The 18231-nt window shown below is 44.6% G+C and overlaps 2 protein-coding genes across 22 annotated transcripts in view; one reads left to right on the forward strand and one right to left on the reverse strand.

The window, feature by feature from the left end:
• Positions 1 to 382: 382 nt before the first annotated feature.
• Positions 383 to 14707, forward strand: DEXI (Dexi homolog). 11 transcript variants are annotated; one of them, XM_065683862.1, is made up of 4 exons: positions 383 to 1908; positions 3233 to 3686; positions 3808 to 4000; positions 14056 to 14707. In XM_065683862.1, exon 1 carries the CDS (start codon positions 384 to 386, stop codon positions 1062 to 1064), a length of 681 nt encoding a protein of 226 aa, XP_065539934.1. In that variant the 5' UTR covers position 383; the 3' UTR covers positions 1065 to 1908; positions 3233 to 3686; positions 3808 to 4000; positions 14056 to 14707. The 11 variants fall into 11 exon arrangements, with proteins under 11 accessions (XP_065539934.1, XP_065539935.1, XP_065539938.1 ...); XM_065683863.1 differs by having other exon boundaries at positions 3423 to 3686; XM_065683866.1 differs by having other exon boundaries at positions 383 to 1457; positions 1762 to 3686.
• Positions 4155 to 18231, reverse strand: part of CIITA (class II major histocompatibility complex transactivator) — a 41519-nt gene continuing 27442 nt past the window's right edge. For 8 of the 11 annotated variants that reach the window (XR_010613631.1, XR_010613627.1, XR_010613628.1 and 5 more), the window contains 2 exons: positions 17575 to 17987; positions 15856 to 16662 (listed from right to left, as the gene is read on the reverse strand). The gene's annotated coding sequence lies outside the window, so the exon portion shown is untranslated. Of the gene's footprint in view, positions 4646 to 13482; positions 13516 to 14177; positions 14280 to 15855; positions 16663 to 17308; positions 17988 to 18231 lie in introns of those variants that run through there. The other 3 variants (XR_010613625.1, XM_065683842.1, XM_065683841.1) reach the window with 3 other exon arrangements.

Raw genomic sequence — 18231 nt, forward strand, 5'->3', positions numbered from 1 at the left:
GTAAAGCCTTGATCAGCAAAGAAACGCCCCCACCGAGGCCCCCGGGACAGAGAACGGCTTCCAGAGGCACAGAAACACCCCAAATCTGCCTCCACTTTCCGGCTGCGGCGGGTGCGGGGGTCGGGTATCGCACGACGCTTCCAACTCCCCAGACCACCCCAGACCTTCCAACTCCCCAACACCCCAGACCGGGCAGGCGGCGCGGGACCCGGCTGAGGCGGCGCTTCCATAGAGGCCGTCAGCCCTGCCGCGGGCCGGCTGCGCTGAGGAGGGATGCGGCGCGGGTGAGCGGTCAGGCGGTAGCGGTGGGAGGTGAGGGGAGGGGCGGGCAGGAGGGGGTCCTGCAGCGCAGGCCGGGGCTGGCGCCTCACTGAGGGCAGCAGATGCTCAGCGGGAGCGCGCCTGCGGGCCCCTTCCGCAAAGTTTGCGGGCGGGCGGGCGGGCGGAGGAGGAGAGCCGCGGCGGGACTGCAGCAGCCGCGCTGGAGATGCCCCTGCGGAGCCTCCTACCAGCGGCGGGGCTGCGGCAGCGGCGCTGAAGCCGCGCTGGCCACCCGGCTGCGGGGGCTCCTCTTCCTCCGGGAAAGGAGGAGACCGACCGGGCGCTCTGCGGCTGTGCTGCCTCAGCGGGGTTCGCCTCTTCCCCGGCTCCGGATCCAGCTCCGGCCCTGGGGTTTTGCCCTTCTCTGTCATTGGGGCTGCGGAGTGCGATCCTGCGCTCCCCGCTCCTTCCCCGGGCCGGCCGGGCAGGTCGGTGCCCGTGCCGGAACCCCGCGCGGCTGCATGCCCTCCGCGGTCTCGGCACGTCTGGATTCGCTAGAGTCCTGGGCCTTCCATGCGCTGCTGGTGCTGCCCTATATGTTTTACGTGGGCTTATTCTTTGTCAACGTGCTGATCCTGTACTATGCCTTCCTGATGGAGTACATTGTTCTCAATGTAGGCATCGTCTTCCTGCCCGAGGATATGGACCAGGCTCTGGTGGATCTTGGGGTGCTCTCTGACCCTGGTTCAGTGCTCTACGAGACGGACAGCGAGCTGGATGTCTTTGATGGGTACTTGGAGTGACGCCTCGGGGCGCTCCGAAGCGACTGACTGCGGGGTGACGCCGTCCGGCCCGGGACTGGGGCTGGGTGTCCCGGCATGGCCGCAGCTAGGGAACCGCCGCAGCCCCGGGATACCCTCGCTGCGGCTCGGCTCCTTCTGCAGCATCTTCCCTTACAGTTCCACTTCCCCTCACCGCAGAGGCGCGGGGCCGGGACCCACTGCCGCCGGGCAGGGCCGCGGGCACGCCGAAGGCTCGCCGGGGAAGTAAGTCATTTACTCGATCTCGTCCCGGGCAGTGAGGGGCTCGGCCCCCCGGCCCGCCATCGGAGCTGGGGACAGCCCTTCCCGGGACGGCGGAGGACAAGGGCAGGGAGCGGGCCCTGCGCCGGGACACGCACCGCCGCAGCCGCCAACGTGAGTGAGCTCTGCGGGCCGGGGCCGGGAGCCGAGGCCGGGAGCCGAGGCCGGGGCTTGGCTGGAGCTCTGCGGGCTGGGGCCGGGATTGGCGCTCTGAGGGCAGGGGTCGGGGTGCCCCCTGCGCTTCCGCCACCCTCCCGCCACCGCGCCACCGTGCAGTGCCCGCTCGGTGTCCTCTGCGGCATGTCGAGGGAATGTCTTTCTCTAAGGCCTGATATTAGCAGTTGTGGGCCACTGCAGCTGTTGTGCTCGGTGTTATCTTTACAGCTGGTAATGAACTTTGCTCCTCCACTCTTGACAGCAGCTCGGAACGTAACTGAACATCCAGGCTAATGTTCATTAAAATTCAGAGCCCATAATCGAGACAGAAAGACATCTCAATCAGGTGCCCTTTAAAACCTCTTTCTTGGATAATAAGAAACCTACCCAGCTCCCTGTTCTTCTCATGGTAAGCCTAGCAGGAGGGTTTGCTTCATCAATTTATTGTAGTTTTGAGTGATTCTAAAACTCTGGAAATGTTGTAAGGATTTAACATTTTTAAACATTGAAATGCAGTTGGGAAGAAAATCGCTGTTTCTAGCTAGGACTTTCTGTGCCAAATGTATGTTCATGAAAACACTCACAGTTTAAATTAAAATGTGTTAGCAAATCTGCCAGTAGAATTTCTAGCAAAATATTGCCTGTAAGTTTGAAAAATGGATCAGGATACGTGTTTATTTTCTATTTGAAATTATGGAAATAGGAAATCCTGTTGCAAGGTTGCAAACATAACCTTGGTGAATATACTATACAAATACCATATAACTATCAAACTATTTTAATCAGACTTCTAATTAAAAAACAAAACCAGAAACCCAATACCAAACCCCAAGAAACAAACTTTCCCTGCCCTTCATACGGATTAAAACTACCTCCTAAGTATTTCTATTCAGATTCCATATAAAGCAACTGTAGCTGATTTTGGTCAGAGCGAAATGTGGAAATTTTTGGTATTGGAGTAGCATTAATTGCACAAACTGCTGAACAAAGTTTGGTCTAAAGCACATGGAGCATAACAAATACTCTATATTCCAGGGAAGAAATTAATAAAAATTAATGGAATTTAAGCAAAATCTTTGATGCAAAAAATCCCTTTCTCCAAGCCTTAATTACTCCAACACCATTCTAATGCAGGCATTAACATTTATTTTAATCTTTTTTTGCTGACTAGGATTTGTCATGATGAGTTGCATCTAGTTTTCAGGAAGACCCAAGGAGAAAAACAGACATAATTTTCCTACTACATGAACACATGGTTTAACAGAGCATAGAGTTTGAACTCAGTTCTGTTCAGTATAAATAGGTTTCTTAATTTTTTCCCTCAATGGGATAAGCAGCTCTGCAGACTTCTTGATATTCTAACTATAAAACCATATCACCTCCACATGGAGAAATCAAAATGCAGAGGTGTTTAAAAAGTTCAGGAGTTCTGGTTTATATCCACCTTGAGGTAATGGAGCATTGCACGCGTCCCAGCTCCAGCACTGATCATTTAATTTGGAAGTGGTCATGTTAGTGGTGGTTGCCACTGAGAATCAAACCACAAATGCCTAAAGCTAGATCAGTTATTAGGGAGCAAAAAAATGCACTATTACTGTGCTTTGTCTGTTTATATATTTAATGATATTTGTGTATGCAGCAGCCAGGCCACAAACTGCATAATTATATAGCTACCAGGCAAAGACTCAACATGTCACCATGGAAAGGAATTTGTGTTAATATCCTGGTTACAGGTTTCTTTACTGTTCCATGCCATTCCTCCTCACCAATATCCTAGGAAGGCAGGCAGAAGAGCACCCTAATTTGGAGCTGTGTTTTCTGCTTTGGGAGCAGAAGGCAGGTGCTGAAAGAGAAGATTTAAACCCCTGTCGTGCCTAGCCTGCAATGCCCTAAGTTCTGTACTAAGTTCTGTACTGTTCTGAGTCTCAGCACAGGCTGCCCACCTGACCTCTTCACTTGGACCCAGATGTGCTGAGCATTCACAAGAAGTCACAGGAAGAATGGGTCTCAGATGAGAATCTAACCAACAGAGATGAGAAATCCATAGGCATATGCTTTGTGTTAAATATAAGAGGAGTGTTCTTCATGTGACTCACCAGTGATTACTGAGAAAAACTAAAAAGCTGCGATTAGCCTTAGCTGAAACCTTGCAGTGTACTCCTTGCAGTGATGCCTTGCACCCAGGAGGTGAGTGGCAGCATGAGAGGAAGACAAAGGGGGGAAATCCCAAGAGGCAATTCAGCAAATGTGGATAGGCTAATTGAGATGTAAAAATAAGAGAGCACATGGACCATGTTTTCTCTTGCAGCAAACCCCTCTCTTGAGCTGACAGAACTCAACAGAAGCAAAATTACGTCCAAGTTTCTGGCCATAAGTGGTGGCAGAGATTGAAGGTAGACAACTAAGCAGATGAAAGAAGCTTCCTGTCCTATTCAGATGGAGAGACCCATCTGTGTAAACTGAGCAGAACTGAGCTTGCTCATGTCATCTACTGTTTTAGTGTGAGTGTGCCAGGCTCCCTATTACATTTTAAGCCCCCTGGAATAAGGTGATCCAACTGTTCTCCTTGAACTTTATTAAAATCAGATGTGACTCATCACAAACTATTCTAATCAGAAAGAAAATGAGCAAAAGTAATCAGTAATGAAGACTGAATATGAAATACTGGATTTATTTAATCTTACAGTACAAGCATTATCTATATTTTTCATCAATGTGATTTATGATAAACATCTTTGTGGGAATCGCCGGGAGACGAGCTCATCAGATGATGACCGACAAGTCTCGTTTATTGCTAAGCAGATGGATACTTATATACCTTGCTTGCATGTTTATAGTTTGGTTACAGAGAGATTATTGGCTCATAGCTTCTACATGTTACAAGATCATTGGTTTATAGCTTCTACATTTTTGCAGCTACACCGTGCACCCCCCCACCATCCTCCTTCTCATGCACTTATCACTTAGTGGCCTTGGCTGTGATTGGTCATAGTATGTTGCTGTTTGCCGGTGTCCTTCATTTCCTCATTATCTGGTGTGAGAGGTTTGCACCATGTTCTACACAGATGTCTTGTTTCAGCTCGTTGATGGGAGCGTGACCTTTTGACCTTTTTCGACAAGCCAATCCTCCACAATTCCCCCTTTTTCTTTATAAAGGAATAAGGACTGAGTCAGGAGTCGTTGTAAACAAGCAGAACAACATTGCAAAGCATAACAAAGTAACAAACCCCCTATGAGACCTATAATGGCAAAGCAGCTTGTAAAGCAAACGTATATGCATCTCTATGAAGTGAACCTCGATTTTCAAATAACTCGAGTAATTCAAAATCTGTACTTCTAAAATCAGCTAAATATTTCTGAAGCGCTATAAGCGGGTTGCATAAAAGATAATTTGACAGACTATACAAAAGGTCTTTGTTTCAGCTGACTCTGGCAAAGATGCCTTATAGACTGACAACCACCACAATACAATTCTACTGTAGGGTCACACTGATGACAAAAACTACAGAGTTATCGAAGCACTTGTTGTATCATCAATCTCAGTAGTACCACTATATGCCTGTGGCCATGGACTGGATCTAGGAGGGCAACCGTGCTCAACGAAAGCTCTGTGTTGATTAAGGAGTTAAGTTCTTCTATTAGTGGCTGTAGCGCTTGGCGCAAGCAACGCTCCTCCCGGGCCTGTGAGTCAGGGTCCATACACTAGCTCGAAGACGCCGTCACTGGAGCTTCTGCAACAGCCGGTCTTAGTCACTTGGATGGTACCCACAAGGGTCCTGCAGGAGCAGAAACACGGGCGTAACCACGGCCCAGATATATTACTTCTGCCGGTCCCTGCCACAAATCTGTATTAGGATCTCGATAGTACGCCTTAAAAGAAGGCTTTATCTTCTGTTTATACAAAGTGCTTAATAACTGCTGGAGTTTGTTCATCACCAAAGATGCATAAATAATTTAACGTAATTTCACCCATGTAATCAGCATCGATGACACCTGGAACAATGAATAGTCCTTTCAACGCAGATGATGATCTCCCCAGTAGCAAGGCTAGTTTCATAGATTCTTTTAACAATTCTGGACCTAGCTGGACTTGAGCCTCCTTAGTGGAGAACTGTCCAATTCCCATAAGGTGTTGTAATTGCACCCCAATCAGGGGATCTCCCTGGCCTCGCTGAACTGCAACTGCCTCTTGACAGGTTTTCTGCCAATACATGTTCCATAACAACAACTGTGAAGGGGTGAGGATTAATTTCACAATACTTTTAATATAACAGCAAATCCGTTCCCCAAATATATGACGACATCTGCCTAGTGGGTTCAAACTGAATGCCTGTAGAAGAAACAGTTTGCCTTAACTGAGATAGCAATTTCAGTTTAAGGGAGACATTTCAGCATTTACTGCCTGACCTTGAGCGTTAATCTGGTACTTAACAGGAAAGGCGAGAATCTTTTCCTGCAACAATCAAAATCATTGTTTGACAGAGCCTCTCTCTGAATAGATTTCCAGTCTATCACTTGGATTCGCATTTGTCTGCCTGTGCTCTGCAACTTTACTTTCTTTTCTTCTCTCCCCCCACCTTTTTTTTTTTTTTTTTTTTTTCAAAAGTTGTTCACTCTGCTTCGCACGGCTACAAACAGCAGCCTGCTCGGCAGCAGCCACAGCTGCCTGCCTGCTTCAGCAGCAGCCATAAATACCTGTCAGCAACCACACTTTTGCGTTAACCCTTTCTTGCCTGAAATGTTAAACCACTACCTGTTAAAAACTTTTACATGAACACGATAACAAAGAAAATACATAGCACACCATCTGCTCTCATCACACACACACACACGCATACGTATGCATATGGGATCCCACAAGCACATTTCACACAACTACAATGTTTGAAACACAAAATCAAAAAAACCAGACAAAATCCAGACAAGATCCAGACAATCATTACTCACACTACACAGTTCCACGTACAGAACGTGGCATAAGGACTCTGTGAAGACTATCAGGAAACCAGCTCCAACAAGCATCATCCCAGTGTGAGGTGGCAGGCTCAGCCCTAGCGAGCGTCCCCGCAGAGGCTCTGCCTCCCTCACATCGCATGAGGCTAGGGCTTTTATACTGATCAAAATGCACACTCATTCTGACACAGGTGGCCAGTCTATGTCAGAAGAAGTGGCCAGCAATATCTATAAAGGTTTCCAAGCATCAATAGAATCATAGACATATTTGCTAACTTCTAGTACATGAGTATCACAGACAGACTGTATCAAATGAGTTGTATATGGGACCCCAAGTCCACGGTCCGTCACAGTCCTCCCGATACCCCTGATAAGGGCATACGAGAGACCTTTCCACTGCAGGTCTTGATCCAGCACATACATCACAGGGAAAGCACACAATACATCTGCATCCCCCACCCATCTCGCTTCTCCCTTTACAGCTGTCCATTTATCATGAGGATCTGGGGGATATAAATTAGGCTTCTTTTCTGGCTCCATGTCAAAAGGATCATCCAGGTCAGCATCAGAATTAACAGGCGTCAGAACTTCAGGAGCAGCAACAGCAGCCTGATGAGCACGCACAGGCTATTTCTTGGGGTCAATAGGGTCTGGGTCAAAAAGAGTGTCTTCATCTCTGTCTCCAGACTTTGCAGCTGCGACGGCAACTGGCAGAGGCTCAGGGGTGGCCAGGGGTGGCGGGGGGACACTGGGTTCCGTTTGCTTAATTTCTGTAGGGATCTTTTGAGGTTGTGAAGTTACAAGTGTTATTTCTACAGAGGTTGCCAGGTCCAAGCCGAGGCTTCCGCTGGTTGCGGGTTGCAAGGGGGTGGAGTCATCTGAGCTGCAGCGGCAACTTGTTTCTGCACGCGGCCGTTGGTGTACGCGCTCCTGTTGCAGTTTCCCGAACCTCGCCGACACATAGAGGTGTTATGTGAGTTGTTTCGTCATTTCTGACACCACACTCCTGAGACAGTGCATTCTCGGCGGAGATGTCCCATTCCTCCACATCGATAACAGCGTAGAGGGCCGCGGTTGCGCTGGCCAAGTGCGGCCAACGCTTGAAGGGGTGCAAGAGCGGCTAACACCTGAGTCTGTGAAGCCTTAGCTTGTTCCTGAATTCCCTCAGCTAGCTGTTTTATGGCATCTACTACCATAGCTTGTGGTCCTGTTGGTTGTGAGGCCATTCTTTCTAATGCTTCCTCTATAGTCCAATTAGCTCCCAAAGTAAGAATAACATTTCGGGTAATGGGGTTGCAGTTTTGTAAAGCACATTGTTTTAACAAGGCTCCCTTCATGTAGTCTGGGACGCCTGCTTTTTCAATAGCTGCAGCAGCTCTGTCTATAAAGGACCCAAATGATTCGTCTCGTCCTTGCTTGATAGCCATATATGAAGGCACACCTCCTGGGTCCTTAACTTGGTTAATAGCTTGCCGTACTAAATTCATAGCTGCTCTACACTTATCAGGTCCTAATAAAGCTTGTGCCTCGGTTCTAAAAAACAGTCCTGTACCCATTAACTCATCCAGGGTTACCCCGTAAAGGGGATCCCCAGGTTGTCTTTGTATAGCTACGAATCCATGAGCCAGATCATTTTGCCAATGAGCGTTAAAAAGCAACTGCTGATGTTGTGAGAATATAAGCTTAGCAATACTCTTGCAATCGGATGGTAGCAAGATATGAGCAGTCCAGATATAATCTAACATCTGCTTTACCGGCTCACTGGTGACTCCAAATTGACTGGCCATCGCTCGTAATTGTGATAACAGTTTCCAATCTAAAGGGGTAACAGTTGCCATCAAACCACCCTGGTGTTGCTGAAAAGTCACCGGGCATGCCAACGAGGTTGCCACCTCATCGTCCCCCTTTTCAAGGCTGTCCTTAGCCACCGCTGCCCAAGCCTCCCTTCTTTCTTTAGCTATGGCCTCCACTAGGTCACTTTCTGCCCCAGGGATAGGCTCATTGCTTGAAAGAGGGTTAACAGAGGGCTTTTCTGGTTTTAGAGTCGTAGTGGTGGGGGGAGCTGCTGGTTCCGAAACTGAGGGGCTTGCTCCGGTGTCATCTGCATTTTGTGGAGATGGCAACATTACTTGTGAAAAAGCAGATGGCATTGGAATGGAGGAAGGCCAGTCAATTTCATAACTTCTGTTTTTTGCCTGAGCCGTGAGTGCCTGCTCGGCAGCTTTCTTTTCTGCCTGATATTGTAAAAGTTCATTATGTACCACCCACCATAATTTACCTAACTTTGACTTTAACATCTCTAAAATAGTTCTCCAAATGACCAACAAATGTTTCACAGTGTCACTGCCTTCTGTGGCTGCGTTCTTCGGAGCTTTCCCGATCCCTGCTGTCTTCCCAGCCTTTTGTTTTAACAGGGTATTATATATAGCTTGCCAAATCTTATCTCCAAATTTTCGCCTTTCTGCTAATTTATGGACAGTGTGAGGGTTAACAAAACATCCCTTAGACTGTCCATAAGCTAACAGTCCCTGCAGCTCTTTCTGCAGGTCGATCCCTTTAACCTGCCGCTTTTGTAAGAAGGCAGTAAATAAATCATACGCCGCTTGCTTTTCCATACCTTTAGCGCGCTTGTTGCAGCCCCTTCAGGTTTCGGCGGCGCGTATCGGCCGGGCTCGTCTATACGGTCACCCAGGGTCCGGCGCTTAAAATCCCGAGATCTTGGCGCTTTGACCGTCCTGTGGCTGCGATCAGGACCCGAGCACAACTTACGTCGTCCCACCGTGGTGTTCGAGGGATCACGTCGGGGTCACCATTTGTGGGAATCGCCGGGAGACGAGCTCATCAGATGATGACCGACAAGTCTCGTTTATTGCTAAGCAGATGGATACTTATATACCTTGCTTGCATGTTTATAGTTTGGTTACAGAGAGATTATTGGCTCATAGCTTCTACATGTTACAAGATCATTGGTTTATAGCTTCTACATTTTTGCAGCTACACCGTGCACCCCCCCACCATCCTCCTTCTCATGCACTTATCACTTAGTGGCCTTGGCTGTGATTGGTCATAGTATGTTGCTGTTTGCCGGTGTCCTTCATTTCCTCATTATCTGGTGTGAGAGGTTTGCACCATGTTCTACACAGATGTCTTGTTTCAGCTCGTTGATGGGAGCGTGACCTTTTGACCTTTTTCGACAAGCCAATCCTCCACACATCTTCAGTGAGCAGAATTTAGAACTCAAAATCTTGTGTCTCAGAACTTTTGCTGAATGCCAGCACCTAAGTCCTGAATCAAAGACATAGCTTTACTCACTAGCTCATCAATATAGTGCCAATCAGAAATGTAGGCTCAGTGTTTATGAGAGACAGCATAGCCTAGTGGAGAGGGAAGTAAGCATGCTGAACTCCTTCCTGTGTGTGCTACTGATGGCTGCTGTGAGCTTAACTCATGCCTCTGATCCGCGTCTCTAAAATGGAGGTGCCATGTGAAGGAACAAATCAGAAGAATGTTACCACTAGAAGTGTCAGGATACACATAGGCGCGTCAGAATACACCTCCTGACTTCTTCCCTTTCAGGCTTTGAGTCAGTCAGCTAGTTTATGTGAGTTAGAGTAACAACAGGCTTAAGAGCCGTAGCTGTGGGTTTTAGAACTGTTTTGAATTCTTAAAGTTAATAGAAGTGCTCAAACTCACCTGATAGCTCTGTTTTAAAGAGACTTTTGTACTCTGACTCTTCTTAACTGGAATTCCATCTTAGACGGAGAGAAGACAAAATCATGGTTAACTAATAAACTGTCTATACAGACTCATTAACCACAGCCATGGGCAGTCCTAAGGGATTTCCTACCAAATGCATTCATTTATGTAATGCAAAGAGCGGAGGCAGATTTTTTTTAAGTTTTCCAAAAGCTGTTGTTAATAACATGAAATGAGGTATAGAATATAGAGACACATTCCATTTAGGATAGAAATAGTTCAGGCCTGAGTATTTCATGTGTTAAAAGCCGCAGCCACAAGTAATTTTAAAGAAGAATAATTAAAAAATAATAGTCTGTGGTTCTTCCCTACAAAAAATGAAGCTTACTAAAATCAACTTGCTTCAATAGGAGGCAATAGCCAGTTACCAGTTTTAAGCTGCCAAAGGAATTAAGAAATGAATCTGATTTAATTCTTCATGTTTGTTTCCTCTGAAGGAATGACGCTGTAGCTCAGCTAGTAACTGGCAGTCCTAAAAAGAAGAAAAGAGCCATCTAGAGACGCTTTGTGTATTTGGCCAGTCCAACTCTTGGCATTTGACCCCTTGTAATGATTCTAGTTTATATGGAATACAACTGTCTCAGAGAATTAAATAGGACACAGAAGTGGCCAAGTTTTTCCAGTTCTTCAAGAAAATTATCAAACTGTCTTTTCCCAGCTGAGTTTTAGTACTTCGGCTACAAACCTGGGGGAAGAAATTAGCTAAAGAGTTTGAATTATGCTCTCTGAGAACACAAACATGTTTCTAATATATGTGATAAAAAGGGTATAGACTAATAGCAGCCATATATAAAAGATAACAGTATAATGGGAAATTATGAAGTGCACTGAGAGATCCGTGGCAGGTACAAACTCTAGTGCAGTGAATGCAGTGAGCTCCAGCAGGAAGCCAGGAAACTGTAAGCAGACAATGTCAGGATGTGAAACAGAGCCACAGTGTTTCCTTTGGTCCAGCCTCAGTTGTGAAGAGCAGTAACTTCACAGACAATTAACAATAATACCATGAGTGAGTTTCTTCTTCTAATGCTGGAGTTAGGCTTATGATAGCCTACCATTAAATACAGCAATCTTTTAGGCTACTAGAAAACCATAGTTTGGAGATTTTAAAAATACTTGCTACCTTTTCATTTCCCAGTGTTTTTTTAAATTCTGTTAAAAAACAGACTTACATGAAACTTGAAGACTTTTAATCAGCTGACTAGAAAGGCAAAATTGAATATCCTGGTCAATTGTATCATTCACACCCCATTTAATATCTGCCACTACAAATTACAATCTTAGACTAGCAGCCCTACAGCAGCATTTGAAACTTCAATTAGAAAGCTTTATACTTTAATTTGGAGGCCCACTACATTTTGCAATGCTATTTTTAAGCCAGCCTAAAATTAGATTTACAATGCAGAATAGTAACAATTCCCCTTAACTGCCTGCTGTAGATCAGAGTTTTTAAATCAACTTGGAAAGCAATCTGATAAACACCAAATGTGTAACCTGTTCAGCTGCTGTTTCCCCTTCTCTTGTTCTTAGTGTGAAAGACAGGATTTTGAGCACATGATTACTGTTAGCAGAGTGCTGTAGCTGGTAGACACTTGACAGAAATACCTCACTGAACACAAAAGTGCTTCTTGTTTCTGGCCTAGCATCTACAGTAAGTGACACACAAGAACATACAGAATGTCAGGATGAGTCAGACCACTCTCAGCCAGCGCTGTGTTCCGCCACTGACAGCAGCAGAGGATGCTCTCCAGGAGAGCACATGATCCTGACCAAAATCTGCAGCCTGTTCTCTTTGTACTTCTCAGAACCACAATGGTGGAATGGGGGATGTTAGAGGGCACATTGCTGCCCAGCCCTTTTGCAAATGTTTCCCGAACCTGCCACCTTTTGCCCACTGCATTTCATGAAATCCTTCCAGAGTTCCTTGCTGTCAGTACGGCATCTGAATACCTGAAAGAGCCTATTTTCTGCAGTCTGGAAGGAAGATTTCTCCATTCACTCACTTCTCTGGGTCACTAATAGTGATGTTGAATAAAAGCTGGTCCCTGGTACAGCTGCTACCGACTTCATTCCTCCCAAGCCTTATTCTCCACCTCCAGTCTTTAAGTCTGCTTTCAATCCATAGGAGTCACTCTTTCAGTCTGCTTTCCCCAAGTACTGTGTCAACCTGTTTGCTTGTGGGTGCCTGTAATGTTCTTGTTCACGATGCCGCATTCCTCAGTCTCTTCATGCTCATGCAGAACGTGACCATCACATTTCATTCTTCATTCAGACTTCTTGTAGACTCTGCTATACCCTCTGCACCCAAAATGGTGGCAGCTCTCCTGCCTCAGGGTCCCTTGTGCTAGACACCCTGGCATACGATCTGCTGAGCCACTGCTCCAGGCACAGCAGGAGAAGAACAGGAGGGGGGGCTGTATTGTGCCATCAGCCCAGCGAGAGCCTTTTCACAGAGCTACAGATCTGTTAGCAGGTCTGTTACTGCTGTACCACAAACTCTTCCATTATACAACCAGATTAGCTCCCTTCCCATGCAGGGTCCCCTGCCTTCCCACACTGTGCAGGAGGCCTGTCATACCTACAGAGTGGAAGGAGGGAAGAGCTGTCCTTCAAAGACACACAGTGCAGATGATCTCCTGAGCTGCAGGCAGCCTAGGGACCTGCTCTTCTTTACCTCACCTCTTCTTCAGCACAGATTCATCCTCAGGCAACCATCCCTTCTCAGAGCCACACCATTCTATGTTACGTTAATTACTCATCTGTAAGATCACAATACCAATCCAGGGGTAGAGGAAGATAGATTTAGATTAGACATTAGGAAGAAGTCCTTCCCTGTGAGGGTGGTGAGGCGCTGGCACAGGGTGCCCAGAGAAGCTGTGGCTGCTCCATCCTTGGCAGTGTTCAAGGCCAGGTTGGACAGGGCTTGGGGCAACCTGGTTTAGTGGAAGCTGTCCCTGGCTGTAGCAGGGGGCTGGAACTTAATGAGCTTTGAGGTATCTTCCAACCCAAACCATCCTATCATTCTGTGATTCAAATGGGTACAGTCACTAGTGGCCAGCACTTTTGTAGTCCACTGCTCTAGTTCTAGTTAAAGAAGGCTTCTCAGGCCTTGTGTTTACCTCTGATGATAGTAAAAAAGTCACCTCCTAATAGCCACCAGATACTTTCATCCAGTCAAGGCAAATTAGGTAAACTGGGATAAAGCAATTATAGCAGACATTAATTCTTGTCAGTAAGACCAAGAATTTACACATTATTTAACTCTGTAACTACTTACCAGTGGCTCCAAAATGCTTTGAACAAAGTGACTCTAAAGAAGAGAAAGTGACCAAAATCAGACAGCATCAAACATAGGCAATATTTAACTAACACAGTTACACAAATAATATCAACAGTCTTAATGAACAGTATCTGGCTGAGAAAATGTAGCCAGTTCAAAAATCAGTTTTGATAGGCCTGATTTATCAAACCTAGTATGAAATAGGCTGTCCCACTGTATGTCACAGCTGGTTGTAATCTCTTAAAAGCAGCCCTTATAATTGATTTGATGGCCTGTGTTTTGACAGCTTCTTTTCATATCCTGCATGCTAACATCTTCATGCCTCTGTTAAAATTACAGTAAGGACTAGTGTGCCCTCTCATGAACAGAAACTGTTACTTTGATTTCTCTGAAATGTGATTCTCACGGAATTATTATCCATGTTCACAGGAGGTTTTTGTTGTGGTAGGTTGTTTTTTTTTAAATAAAGTTAGATACAGCACGATGCTGTATCTAACCTACACACTGACTTCTCTGTTCATTTTTAAGTATAGAGGGTTACTCTGCATTTATGTGTTTTCTTTTAAACAGATTCATTAAACACCTGAAATGGGTTATGACCAGGTGCATGGATCAAGTCATGGAAAGAAATTATACTCTGAAATGTGAAGATGAAAAGAAGGACAAAGGGACAAGAAGAGTTGTCATCAGACCTTGTCATGGTGACTTTTCTCCATGGTCATTGCCTCTTGAGTGTGCAGTAACCGCAGTGATTCATGCACCGTACTTGGCTTCATAGGTAATTCTGGGATGGACTGTATGAACAAATAATATAAGCTATGTTCTATTATAACAGAAAATCAAGATGTTACTCAGAGTCGATAAACTTTTGAATAAATACCATGTTACCCAGACACACTCTACATACTGCTTAAGCAAGTGTTACAATCACACACTGAAACTCTACCAGCCAGTATAGTTCAAAGACAGTGCTTTCTCAGGGGACAATCAGCAGGAGTGACTGCAGGGAGGGTCTGTTCAGGGCAGCATTACGGCAAGAACTGTGCTAGTAAGATATTTTATTTAAATTGTGAGTTTTGACATAGATCAGAGAGTGAATTTTATATGTTGGATGAATTCGTTATCTAACGCGAGATACTTTGCAGATTGTTTAAGCTCATGTTCCTATGTACAGATGTGAAAGCAATACAATAAAGACTGACCTTTTCCATGAAAAAGTTAAGCAGTCATGTGTTGGAGTTGTTCTTTTCCAGTTTGATCAGAAACTAACAGAAATATGCTTTCCAGGAAAAGTACCTGCAAATAGCTCCAGGTTGTTGAGATGGCCAGCGTGTAGGTAATCCTTCTCAGGAGCAAGTGTTTAAATCAGACCTCAATTCTGATTTTCATAACTGCAGTTGGTAAGCCAAGTCGATGCATCAAGAACATTTCAGATAAAGCAGAAATGAAAGCATTTCCCTGAGCTCTGTGTTATGCTGTCCTGTGCAGTCTGTGTCTCTACCATCTGCTCCCAGCTCAGGCTTTCAGATCCAGACAGATGGTGTCATGAGTCTCTTGACAGCCAGTATGAGGGAACAAGGGGGTGATGGCTCAGATCCCTCTTGAGACAATGACAAAGAAACTTGCATATCAAAATCTTTTTTCCTTGTACTCTCAGTTTGTTGCACTCAAATGGCATTTTCTAACTCCTACTGCAGTAGAAATTAGCTCCCAGTCCCCATAATTCTGTGCTCCAAATGCAATTTCCAGCTGCTTCTGCAAGAGGTGAAGCACTGTCATTGAACTGAGTATCTTTCCTCCAAGATAGGTCCCGTTAGAAACAGTTTGGGGTCTTAAAACACTGACAAGTGCTTTGTTCCATACAATCCCTGTCCTGCAAGTCCTGGATGAAGTCACTTAGGGGACTTACATGAAGTCACATATAAGATGACACTTATATGTCATATTCTGACATGTAAAGATACATTTAGGGAACTAACACCTCTCCCAAATGCAGATCAATCAATTAGTAAACTCTTGGAAAAAAAATCATCCCTTTCAGTTATCACTGTCTCTTGTTTCGTAGCGTGGAATAGGTTATATATTAAATATTTGTTCTGTTTTTTGAGTTAGGCTAATGTTTTTGTAATGCTATCTGAATATAAAAATGCATGGCTCTTAGATGTATTCATTGCCATAAATTCTGTTAAATGAAATTTTCTAGTTTAGTTTGCTCTGATTCACGTTTCATTCGAGTTTCATTTTGACTTCATTCTGTCATCCTCAGTTCTTAATTAAATATGTTGAAGAGCATGTTGTTCTGTTCAGAAGCCAGCAGTGGGTTCGTAGTGTTGCCAACAGAAAAAATAATTTTCAACAGGTACTACAAGGTACTGTAAAAAGGAGCTCTCACTTTTATTAATACTTTAAAACAACATGTATAAAGACAGTCAAAACACTGCGTCGTGATTTACAACCTGTATTATAAACAAACATCTCCAACTAACCCACAGAAAGAGAACAGCGTTATAACCAACATGATTTGATCAGTCCAGACAAGGTTCTGTTACATTCAGTTGCCTGTGTAATATTTAGCACATCCTCAGATTGAGTCACAGTGGAGGGTAGCTCTAGAACACATGCCTAAAAGTGCGTTTTGTCATCCGGAGCTTAGTTAAGCCAAGACAAAGGTTCACAGATGATGCACACTGGAGTGCTGCAGGCTGATGGGAGCCCCACACAAGATTTGGCTCAAACTATCTCCCATTCAAGTAGCTGAAAGAGGGGAGTGTAAATGAGGTTTTTTTCCATCACTCTGGCTAGTGAGAAGAACCATGCAGAAAGTTTAGAAAAATACCATTTTCTAGTTACAGTTATATTCTCCATAGAGTTTTTCCACCTTGCTCTCATACTATTCCTTCACGTCCTATGGCTGGTTCTCTGCACACCTTTGATCAACAGTAAACAAAGCAGACCTTCCTTCCTTCTTTAATTTGTTCACCCTTTATTCTTGCTGTCAAGATTCTGGAGGACACTGAAACTTTAGCAGAGAAGTATAATTTGCCAGAAAGAACACACAGATTGTGGTTTTGAACTGTTTAAATTAGAGACTTTTTGAAAAGCAAGTAACAGTATTTGAGAGGTTAGTTGAGAGACTCCAGTTTCCATAGATCCTTGGGTCAGTATTGTCAGTGCTTCCTAGAAGAGATTTCAAGAAGGCTGTTGAGCTAACCATGCAGTAGAGACATCCCACCCCGATTTGTTACATATCAAATATTCCTAGCTTTGATCTGTGGAGTGTATCTGGACAGGGAGTCAGTATGCTAGTCCTGACCACTGTCTCTGTACAATTCTAAGTTCTCTCCATGTTCATGGAGCTGAAATAAAAGACACAAGGAGACAATTGGTTTGCTATCGCAGTCAGCAGAGCCAGTGTTTGGCGCACGTATGATTGAGACCAGCGGCACAGACACATGATAATGCTTTAGAATACATTATTGGCTGTCATTGCCTAGTTATTCGTAGCTCTGTGAAAGAAGGGCCACATAAGCCCCACACAGTAGTGATTGCACTGCCAAGTATAAAATGAATGCTTGTACATTTATGCTGCCACATACAAGTGAGAAACTAAATCCAAATCCAGTCATATGAATTTAAAGTTCTCATTTGAGACAGAGTAAATACCTTTGAAGATTGTCATCACTTTGAGGATTTTTGTGCAATAAACTGAACCTATGTGCATGCATTTGGACTTCGGTGATGATGTCAGAATAATCCTTAATGTATTTCAAGTTTTAATCCCTTTCTTCTCTTTACTAATAACTCTCCCCATCCCCGTCCCCCCCCCCCCCAAATCTTTTTAAGGGATTCTATAACAAGAGAGTGATAGAAAATATTTTTCTGTCTCTTAAGAGAGCATTGGTGATTAGCATCAAGAAACGAGCCACTTTGTGATTCTCGTGGATAATCTTGCAATCCCAGTCTGTTTTCTAAGACTGATCATTTCTGTTTATGCTCCTGGCACTAATGCTTCAAATCAGTCCAGACAGACAAGTGAAATCTGTAACATGGAGCTTTCAAACCAAATTTGATTATAGTTACCACTCGCACCAGAAAACATCTAGATTTGATCTGTCACTGCTTCAGATGTTGCAGGTCCAGCAGCTTGCAGTCTATTCTTTGATGAATCAATGATGAAATTTTATACTGTAATATCCTGGTGATTCCTGGTCACCTTTAATGATGATCACAAGTTCCAGATGCTCTTTTCAACTTTGAAATGTGATGTTGCTTAACTTTTCATCACTTCAGTAGAAACACAACTGGATCTTTGAGTAGCATTTTAAATGACCTTTAAAAAATTTTAACTCCATCATTCACCCACTTCAAGCATCACTCAGAAGCTTGAATGTGACCTTTTTCATCTTGCCACCATCATGAAAATCAGCCACCAAAATTCATAAAGTAGCAAGAAGATGGGAACATACAGAGAAGGAAGGTGTCCTTCCCCTCTGCTTTGTTACCTGTGAAATGATGAAAACAGAGTATAAGGGGTATGCCCATCAGCTTATACATGATGAACATTACCAAAACCATATGTCTGATATGCTCTTAAAACAGACAACAGTGACTGGTAGATAGTGGATGTCTCAAGTTTAGGAGAGAGCATCCAGACTTCCTGCTGTTACTTGTCCTCAGTGCTAATGAAGAAGAGTGTTTCCTCACATACTCAGATACTAAAGTGGTGACTGATGCCAAAGGCACATG

Source organism: Lathamus discolor, chromosome 6, assembly GCF_037157495.1.
Source record: "Lathamus discolor isolate bLatDis1 chromosome 6, bLatDis1.hap1, whole genome shotgun sequence".
NCBI lineage: Eukaryota > Metazoa > Chordata > Aves > Psittaciformes > Psittacidae > Lathamus > Lathamus discolor.

Coding starts and splice junctions, on each gene's coding strand:
- DEXI (XM_065683861.1), top strand. CDS start 384: ATGCTCAGCGGGAGCGCGCCTGCGGGCCCCTTCCGCAAAGTTTGCGGG.